This window comes from Typha latifolia, chromosome 12 (assembly GCF_019914945.1).
Source record: "Typha latifolia isolate L0001 chromosome 12, TyphaL0001v2, whole genome shotgun sequence".
NCBI lineage: Eukaryota > Viridiplantae > Streptophyta > Magnoliopsida > Poales > Typhaceae > Typha > Typha latifolia.
This window is the reverse complement of record NC_133097.1, coordinates 8,098,806-8,108,616: the sequence shown is the minus strand read 5'-3', so window position 1 is coordinate 8,108,616 and position 9,811 is coordinate 8,098,806. Positions and strand designations below refer to the sequence as shown.

The 9,811-nt window shown below is 37.5% G+C and overlaps 2 protein-coding genes across 6 annotated transcripts; both read left to right on the top strand.

The window, feature by feature from the left end:
- The first annotated feature begins 295 nt into the window (after positions 1-295).
- LOC140799296 (uncharacterized) lies at positions 296-5,742 on the top strand. 4 transcript variants are annotated; one of them, XM_073153554.1, is made up of 9 exons: positions 296-655; positions 768-1,355; positions 1,556-1,859; positions 1,950-2,229; positions 2,934-3,041; positions 3,633-3,911; positions 4,314-4,457; positions 5,277-5,498; positions 5,650-5,742. In XM_073153554.1, exons 1-8 carry the CDS (start codon positions 400-402, stop codon positions 5,448-5,450), a joined length of 2,133 nt encoding a protein of 710 aa, XP_073009655.1. In that variant the 5' UTR covers positions 296-399; the 3' UTR covers positions 5,451-5,498; positions 5,650-5,742. The 4 variants fall into 4 exon arrangements, with proteins under 4 accessions (XP_073009655.1, XP_073009654.1, XP_073009657.1 ...); XM_073153556.1 differs by having other exon boundaries at positions 297-655; positions 1,559-1,859; XM_073153553.1 differs by having other exon boundaries at positions 5,277-5,742.
- A 508-nt stretch (positions 5,743-6,250) lies between these two features.
- On the top strand, positions 6,251-8,862 carry LOC140798431 (uncharacterized). Of its 2 annotated transcripts, XM_073152255.1 has the most exons (4): positions 6,309-6,450; positions 6,533-6,696; positions 7,130-7,472; positions 8,592-8,862. In XM_073152255.1, the coding sequence occupies exons 2-4, from the start codon at positions 6,548-6,550 to the stop codon at positions 8,655-8,657; spliced, it is 558 nt and encodes a 185-aa protein (XP_073008356.1). In that variant the 5' UTR covers positions 6,309-6,450; positions 6,533-6,547; the 3' UTR covers positions 8,658-8,862. The 2 variants fall into 2 exon arrangements, with proteins under 2 accessions (XP_073008355.1, XP_073008356.1); XM_073152254.1 differs by having other exon boundaries at positions 6,251-6,696.
- The last annotated feature ends 949 nt before the right edge of the window (positions 8,863-9,811 follow it).

Sequence of the window (9,811 nt, the reverse complement as noted above, 5' to 3'; positions counted from 1 at the left end):
CCATGACTTGACGTCCTTATCCAGGAAGCTGCGCCAGACGTTTTCAAAATGTAGGGCGGTTATCACACCGCGTACCTGCCTTTAAAGTGAAAAAGCGAAAAGGTGGGGTGTAAATATCACCCCGACCACCCACCGGAATGGAAGGGACGAGAGAAACCGACACCTCACCACGTGTTTGCGTTGCGCCCTTTATCTTCCTACAGCTCTCCTTGTCTCTTTCTCTCTTTCCTCCTGCTATCATCACTCTCCCTGGGGCCCACCGCACTCTTTTCCCACCTCCTCAAGGTTTGGTGACCGTACCCACCCTCAAAAGTATGCGGCTGCCCAGAAGTATGCGGCCCCCTGCTCCTCTCTCCTCTTCTCCTCCTCCTCGCGTGAGGAAGCTCTTGGGATTCGCGCATGGCGGCGCCGGGATTCGAGGAGGTGATGGCATTCCTGACGGGGCACGGCTTCGCCCGCGCCGCCTCCGCCCTCCGCGATGACGTCATCGCCCGCGGCGGCGCGGGATTTGACGAGTCACCGCCGCCGTCTCTCCCGCCTCTGCGGACGCCCGCGACCAGCCGCCGCATCGATGCCGACTCCGCCGCGCCGCCGAGCTCGGCTTCTAGCTCTGGCTCCTCCGACGCTTTCGTCAGCATGGGCTCTCCACCTTCCGGTAACATTCTTCGGTCGACACGGATTTAGCTCTATCTTCTCTCAATTTATGATCTCGAGTCCTTGATTTGAATCGCGTTTTTTTTAATATTTATATATCTCTTTCGGAGCAGGATTGCTCAATCCATATGGGATTTGGTCGCCGCAGCGGGCCAGATCGGAGGCCTCGTCGTCGTCGGAGGTGGAATTTGGTACAGCTCGCGAGTACATCAACTCGGATTTCTTTAATGAGGGTTGGTGGTACGACGATAAGAACGATCCCTTCCATTTGAAGAAGAGCTCGGATAATGGATGCGACGGCGAGGATAAGTTTATAATGCCGGTTGATTCAGAGGAGAGGCCTGGCAAGCCGGAAAGTTGCGATCTTGGTTGTGAGGGTTGTGCTGAGATCTTTAATTGCTCATCTCCGCTTTGCGATTGCTGCACTGGAGCTAAGAAGGTTGATGGTAGGAAGGAATTGGAGAAAGTTGCGGCATCGAGCTCGACTGTGTATGGGAGGTATCAGATAATTGATGATCATACCGAGACGTTGGATGAGTGCGGCGAGGATGGATTTCCGTTCAAACGGGTCGATGAGCAAGGCGGAGATGTTGTGTTTGAAGGCGATTTGCTTCTAGATGGTACTCGGGTAGATGAGAAGAAGACTTTGGAGGAATTTCAGATGCTTAATTCATACGCAGCTGATGCGGGTATTTTTGCAAGTGAGTGTCTGAAATTTATGATCTTGATATACTAGTTTGTTGATTTTTGATATTTCATGTTCAATAGAAGAAACCCATGAATTTGTTAAGGACATTGCACTGTAGTCTGATCATGCTTTCCCCACTGCCCATCTTCACGGAGCTCTTGTTCTATATGCTTGGCATTTTGAGATTGGTTTTTGACCCTCATTGTAATTTAGCAGGCTCTGAACCTGCAAATGAGCTGAAAAATAGTGAGAAGTTGGTAGAAAGTACCAGGGTAATTTCTGTAGATAATGTGGATAATACAGAGTTGCAGAAAGAAGGCTACACTATACAACCTTTTCCAGAGAAAGATGATGCTTATGAACTAGGAGACTACGGACCAATGAACAAGGATTTTCAGGATTCTGGTGCTGTTCTGTTCGAAGAGGAGGACCCAGAAACCAACGTTGATCTTGCTCTCTGCGATTTTCATAAGGAATATGAAACATTTGATCTGAGAATAATACATCGCAAAAACAGGTATAGCTTACAAACTTTTATGCAGTACTTTTTGTTGCATTGAAGAAAGTCCATCAAGTCGCCCTTGTACTGACATGTTACGCACTACAGGACTGGTTTTGAGGAAAACAAAGATCTTCCTATTCCTATGAACATGGTTATAGCAGGAAGATATTATGTTACTGAGTATCTTGGTTCAGCTGCATTCAGCAAAGTTGTTCAAGCACATGACCTCCACACAGGAATGGATGTCTGTCTTAAGATAATTAAAAATGATAAGGATTTCTTCGATCAGAGTTTGGATGAGATCAAGCTACTCAAGTTTGTAAATAAATATGACCCTACTGATGACCACCACATATTGCGTCTCTATGACTACTTCTACTTCCAGGTACAGTTTAATTATATGATAAAGGGATTTCACTTTCTTTAGCCTTTGTTTTGCAATTTTCCCTTGATACCTTATATAATTATCAGCCTGTTACAATAGAAATACAAACTTAATTTTAATTTCTACCTCACAATTCTAGGAAAAAGTGTCAGGGACTGATCTGAGAAGGCATCATTCTCCATCTCACCTTTGCTCAAATGGCACAGTAGTACATGAAGACAACTCAGTGCTTCAAATTAGTTATCACTGTGATAACTTTTTATGGGACTTGTCATATGCAAAAGTTGTTGATTAAAAGTATGAGGAGAAAGTATCTAACATAAGAGACATGAATAAGCAGTATAGGCAAGCATAAACATAATGAGTGGGTTCTGATGCAACTAATAGATGGTAGATAGGCAAAGATGCAGCATTACAAGAAACCATGAACTCTCCCTGGCCCTTTATATGAATCGTGGAGCATATGCAAAGCTTTTAGCGACCAAATTTATGCTTCACCTCCTTCGTAGGTGTTTTCTTAATATTTTCTATCATGATGATTATATATTCTTTGCATTCATGAAGATTTTACATATTCACTCCTATTTATTATTTATCTGAGTTAACTGTGGATCTTGTCCCAATCAATGTCATCTATCAGAGCATAAATTATAATTAGAATTTGTATTACTCATTTAGTGATGTCGTCTCGAAAAATCCTACAGGAACATCTTTTCATTGTCACTGAACTACTGCGAGCAAATTTATATGAATTTCAGAAATACAATCAAGAATCTGGTGGGGAGGTGTATTTCACATTGCCCAGAATACAGGTATCTCTGGCTTTTTTCTGGAGGAGAAAAATGTGCTGCATTTGTTTAGTATTCATCTGTGATATTTTAATAAGGTTTAATTTTGGAATAGTCTGGAGATGTTTTACGAGTTTTCTATCCTGTAACAGATTTTAGTGTAGCCAATTCTGAAGAACATGGTGCTACAAAGAAGTGTATATATCTGACTAGTTTACCTAATTGGAACCAATTGTACTTATCATAGATTTACCAGTGAACTCAGGAATAATTATTAGCATCTAATTTTATACAAGGAAATTTAGATAGTGGCATGCACTGATATCAAAGTTCTATGTTGACATGCACTATATTTTTTGGAATGCCATCTTTCCAAGGCATAAGAGCTGAGGATGTCATTTTTTTGGAATTTTCTTCTTCTTTCCATTTTTGTTGCATTGTGTTTTACTATCATTGCCTCCTGAATCCAACTGTAGTTCTAGAAGTAACTTAGCTTATGGCTTTTGTATTTCTGGAAATATGAGGTGAAAGTTTCATATTTCTTTTGCCTGTTATTGTATTAATCAAAAGAAAGAAGGATTGCTAAACTTAAATATGGTTTCTTGTGATCTTAAGGCAATTGCTCGGCAATGTTTAGAGGCTCTGGACTATCTACATCATTTGAGGATAATTCACTGTGACCTAAAGCCTGAGAATATCCTTATCAAGAGCTACAGCAGATGTGAAATTAAGGTTATTGATCTTGGAAGCAGTTGTTTTTCAACAGACAATTTGTGCTTATATGTCCAGTCACGATCCTATAGGGCTCCTGAAGTTATTCTGGGTTTTCCCTATGATCAGAAGATTGATGTTTGGTCCCTTGGTTGCATCTTGGCTGAGCTGTACACTGGTGAAGTAAGTTCTCCTTGATCTTAGTTAAGCTGTAAGTTAAATGATTTTTTTTTATATTAGTAGACACTTGATTATGTTACTATGATATAGCTGGCCGAAAAGATGTACTTGATGGCCTGCTTGTTTCAGTTAATTTTGTTTCATAATCCGGACCCGATTATGATAAGGCTGGTTCCTTCAAAAGGGAAGGAAAAACACACACGATAAGGGATGGTTGTGGAATGCTCTTTCAATAACTTTTTCTCTACATCTTGCTGAAAAGTAATCAGCATTACTAAGGGAAACAGATGTAATATCTTTGCAATTTGTTAGAGATTATTTTGTGTTCGAGTGTTTGTTTACATGCTAGAAGTGCAGAAGAGCACTCATTATGGATATAAGAACTTAGTCTTTCTACTGTAACAGGTGCTGTTTACTAATGATTCAGTTGTCATGATGCTTGCTCGCATGATTGGGATAATTGGTCCAATTGACATGGAGATGCTTGCTGTGGGACAGGAGGTTCGCAAGTACTTTACAGAGGACTATGATCTTTACTATAAAAACGAGGTTCCACCTCATTCTCTTGCTTCTTTCACTGTCAATCCTGGACATTTTGTACCAAATTACTTGGCTGTGAATTGTGTGTTGCATTTTGTTTTATGTCTTATATGTTGCTATTCTCTAACTACAGAATTGCTTTCAAATAGTTATGTCGACATTGAATTCTTGGAAGTGTTCAAAATTGAATATGCAATATTTATATTTAGGCAAATTATATTTTATGCCGCTATGGTTAGACCTAATTCACTTTACCATCTTATAGTTTTATTTATATCATTTTACCCTTACATGGTGTCAAACTAGAGATTGAATTTAAAGATTTTTATTAGAAATAAAGTTGTTGAAGATTGGATAAACTTTTAATGTATTTTTTAATACATCTAAAATAATACTTATCGAATTTCAGATAATAAAGATATGATAAATGTATTGAGCATATATATATTTTTATTATATCTTTGTCATATAAGATACGATTGGTATTACTTTAGATGTGTTTGAAAGTTTATATAATCTTATACAGCTGTCTCTAATGAAGATTTTTAAATTAGACTTATGATTTAGGCCTAACTATAAGGAGGTAAACTCTAATTTCCCCTTTATATTTTTATGGCCATCTAATCTGGTCAAACTTTTCTAGTGTCGGAATGTCTAGTTACTGTTTGACTAGGAAAGAGAAAATATATTGTGTAACTTGCCGCTGACCTTATATATAATAGTTACTCTATGCATGTTGGTAAAGCATTTTTGTTTGCATATTGGTTGGTTAAGATTATCATGAAGTACCTTTAGTATCCCTAACAACTTTTCTCTTTTCTTCTTCAGGAAACAGACCAAATAGAGTACTTAATCCCTGAGAAGTCCTCATTGGCAAAACATTTGCAGGCTTCTGATACTAAATTCATTAATTTTCTCTCTTATCTGCTCCAAATAAATCCTAGAAGAAGACCAACTGCTAGCGAAGCATTACAGCATAGATGGCTTTCATTCTCGTATTAATAATCACCAGCACCAACCTAATGCAGGTCGGCGAGCTGTCTAATAATGGTAAAGTTTTACTGATTGGAAACATTTCTCAGCATCTGAAAGGGTCACTGCTCTATTGTTGTCTGTCAGTGATTTTCAGTATTTAAAGAATTGATTCATTCATGTTTGTTATGCATGTAAATATCACTAAATTTTGCATTTACATGTACAGCGAGTTCTGATGACAGTTGATGTGATGTGAGATCATCTGTTATTTAAATCCGAAGCTTATTGATCATTCACTGATTCGGCTTCCTGCTGCTCATATTTTCTCTTGTTTCTGTTATAGTTATCATCTGCTCCTTGATAGCTTTTATTGTGCTTGTTGTGGGGATCGTTCGCAGCTTGATTATTGTGTAGAGCCAAGGGAAGCTCTCTAATCTCTAGATGAATGTGGTTTACAATGTTGGCTGCTATTGAAAATTTTTGGATGGAAATGGCCATTTTTTTTCGGATTTCCATTCAGAACTTTTTGATGTAACTGCTCTTATGTAATACTTCTGTGGTTTTGTTGCGGTGTAGAAGAGAAATGGTACTTCATTATACGAAATAGTAGCTCAAAATCCAAGTAAAATATAATAAGGTTTAATATGTATTATTCCTTCCCTTCTACCAAAGCAAATGCTACCATATGTTTTATTAAATTGCTCCGAGTTTAATATGTATCTGATCAATTCGATCTGATATGAGAAAGAAACGAAAGTTACTATTTTTCTCAACAAATAAAAAAAAAGCCAAAGCTATACATTAAAATAATGAGATCCTTTTTCAATAGAATAAGAGGAATTTGTTTTTGTCTATTATTATTTAACCCTGATTCCAATCGAGTATTCCGCTTACGCTCGTCTGTAAATCTTATCCATTCGCTCTCCAAATTCTCATTCACCGCTCAATTCTCGCGTAAGTGTTCGCTCTCCGTCCAAATCCTCCCCTATAATTCTGCCGCTTCACGTCTTCTCTACAAAACCCGAAGGTTTCAAATCTCAAAACCTCTTCGATCTCTTTCCTAGCATCACTCTACAGTTGTAATCGTTGATCTCGTCCCATATCTCTAGTTGAATTCCTCCTCCATGGCGGCGCCTAAGATTGTTAAGCTGAAGGTTATCGACGCGACTCCTCAGAGCTTCGCCGAGTTCGGCCAGGTGATCTCGTCTTCCCCCGACGGAGATGAATTCGGGCCCCGCGATGCGCAGTTAGATCTCAGCCGCGGTGCTCCGAGGTATCTCTTTCTCGATCTATGATCCCTTCTCTGTTTTTGATTTATTTCTTCAATCTTAAATTTGCTGAAATTTTGCACTATTTCTACGAATTAGGTTTTATTATTTGAACTTTGTTTTCCCCTCTTCGAGATGCAAAGCCAAAAGGGCACTGCGAATTTATCATCCTCAAGAAGGGTTAAGTGATAGTTGGATATATAGAATGTCTTTCAGCTCCAATTAGAAGGCATTAAGATTGCTAAAATCTTTCACAAGTAATATTAATTTGAATTGGTGTCAATTGGAGAAAGTTTAGCTCTGACATCCAAATATATTATTAAGGAATAAGCATGTGTCTATGTAGAATTAAAAATGCTTCATGCACTTGAGATGAGTACTATAAAGAACAGCTTAGAGTAATGTACAAATAGTAATTACTTCTCTTACTCCTCACAGGTTCTATATTATGCATCTGAAAGACCGAGAACTCAAATTTTCAAAGATTACTCACCATGCAAGTGTAACCCAATGCCTTGGTTCTATTGGTGGGGAAGACTGGTATCTTGGAGTTGCTAAGGCTTCCATATTGGATGGGGCGGACACTCATAATGAGGATGGAAAGAAAATTGCACGATCGTCTTGTGGTCACTGTTATCTGCCGCCTCACCCTGATGACGTTCATGTTTTCCGAGTTGCTGGCCCCAAATTTCTCAAGCTTAACATTGGGACATGGCATGCAGGCCCACTATTCAAGGCAAAGGCAGTGGATTTCTATAACCTAGAGCTAAGCAACACTAATGTAAGTTGCATCCTTCTTGATGTTTTCTTTAGAGGTTGTAGTCGTGCTATTTCTGGAATGCCTGAAGTGATTATATGTCATGTTCGTATGTTCTTTTGTAAGATTGTTATGTTGGTCTGCAGTATCAATGAGTTAGAAGGGGGAAAAGTTCATTGCACATACTATTTTTCCTTGCCATGTTTTTCTCGCATAAGGTTGTCCATCAAGTATCTGCTTCTATTCTCCCTCTAATTTGTCTTCTTAGGTCCTGTTATAGAATTACAAGAGTTATCCTGACTGACATTGCAATGGATGTAACTTCTTGAACTGTTATCTTTAATCTTTATTTGGCATTCTTTAATGGTGAGTCACATCAGACATTGATTTAATAATTGTCTGTGCTATATTTTGTCACGATAGTAAGATAAAAGAAATCTTGTAGAGTTCTTTGGCACTGCCGTACTGTAACAAATAAGTAGATTGAATTATTGGAAGATCATCTCCCTTTTAAGTCCATCTGAAATACCTAAATGTTCACACTTATTACATGGAGACATTATTAAAAGGTGTTCTACCCAGCTTCTTGCTTAAACATATGGCTTGTCCTACACTATAGAATGCAATTGACAAGTCATTTTCTGAATGGACCCCCAATATCAATCTTTAGGGGTCAATTCTTTTGGAGCACCATTAACAATAGTCTGTCTTAACATTTATTTTTTCATAATAGTACATGATGGCCATTCCTATGGTCTTGTATACTGTTGTCCCTTTTACGGTACATGAGGATGACCCCTATTGACTTTGAGTTATGCCAGTTCAAGGTCAGATTGGTGCCATCCACTAACCCCTGTTCTCTAGGTTCATAGTATGTTTTGAGTTCTTCAAAATTGACCCCTTTCTTTTGTTTCTCACAATAGAGAACTCATTCCATTAAAAAACAACTTTCTACTATTAGTGTTTGGTTAAGTGTCCTAGTTGTAACTTTTGGTGATATGTCTGATTTTCTGGGAGCAACTACCGAAGAGAGCAAATTCCGGTTTGTGTAAACTTCTGAGATGCATATTCTATGGTTGCTTGCTATTTTGTTTTAAGTGTAATTTTATTTCTTTCCCTGACAGAGAGATTTTTTTTAATCAGGTTGTGGACCACACTACCCATGATTTCCTTAAGAAGGATGGGGTGATTTTCTTGGTTGATGATTAAACCTTGTACGTCAGAGCTAATAATTTCAATGTTCTGTTATCTGTATATGACTTGCATTCAGTTGTGAAAACCCAACTAAAGGCATACAGTTCTACCAGACTACTTGACATGAAAAGGCTTATCATAGTATATATGGTGCATGACATATGTTTACAATCTGCTCCTGAAATGTTATTCCTCTATTATTGGTTGTTGAAGCTCCTTATATCTGTCAACTGGGTGTCTCCTTATGTATTCTATTAGTATTACAAAGGTCAGTCCAGCTCATTCAAGAGAAAGTTATCAAGGTGTAACTCTTCTCAACTTTGTACGAAAAATTCCTAGCATGCCATATACATCCGTGTGATATTTAACTGAAGGAAGCAAATCTCAATTTTTTTTTTGAGATTACATCTGGCAGTTGGGTTTTAATATTCATCTGGATTTTTTTTTTGGAGAATTTTTAATATGCCTCTGGACTTGTTTATTTATCTCTCCTCTTAAGTTCAAGACTACATAAATAAGCAGCCCTTAAAAGGCTTTATATTTTTAAAGAAATGTTTTCTAAGTTTTTGTTAGATAACTTTTCTTCTTCTATTCCAATGTCGTAAATTTTGTTCTCTCTCGCACCACTTTTTTTTTAAAATCTTTTTTCTTGGGATTAAACATTTCATATCTCGACTACAAGGAAAGTGGACTAAAATATCGAGTGATCCCCTGAACTAAAATATCGAGAGGAAAATAACGGGGTCCATCGAAAAAATAGTAATAGCACAAAGAGACGTTGAACTGGGATATAAAGTGGACTAAAATAATAAAGGAATTGATCGTTCGATTCGAATAACATTTTTATTTCTCCACCCATCAGCTGCAATGGATCTTATATTCTTATCCCATGTAAATAATATGTAATTTTATTAAATACATCGTACATTTTATTTATCTTACGACACACCATATCATATAAATATTATTATTTAACTCTTATATTTTGCTTAAAATGCTTCAAAATCCCTCTGTTGTTAGTTTTCTTAACAATATGTCACAATATAGATGAGTTAAAATAACTTTAAATGCATAATAACCTTAATACTATTGAATAATCTTGAATAAGTATTTTAGCTTAAAAATAAAAATAAATGAAAACTAGATTTTTAAAGTCAAGTAAAAAGTAT

Coding starts and splice junctions, on each gene's coding strand:
- LOC140798431 (XM_073152254.1), top strand. CDS start 6,548: ATGGCGGCGCCTAAGATTGTTAAGCTGAAGGTTATCGACGCGACTCCT. Junction 6,697..7,129: donor CTCAGCCGCGGTGCTCCGAG/GTATCTCTTTCT, acceptor TACTCCTCACAG/GTTCTATATTATGCATCTGA. Junction 7,473..8,591: donor TAGAGCTAAGCAACACTAAT/GTAAGTTGCATC, acceptor TTTTTTAATCAG/GTTGTGGACCACACTACCCA.
- LOC140799296 (XM_073153554.1), top strand. CDS start 400: ATGGCGGCGCCGGGATTCGAGGAGGTGATGGCATTCCTGACGGGGCAC. Junction 1,860..1,949: donor ATAATACATCGCAAAAACAG/GTATAGCTTACA, acceptor TACGCACTACAG/GACTGGTTTTGAGGAAAACA. Junction 4,458..5,276: donor ATCTTTACTATAAAAACGAG/GTTCCACCTCAT, acceptor TTTCTTCTTCAG/GAAACAGACCAAATAGAGTA.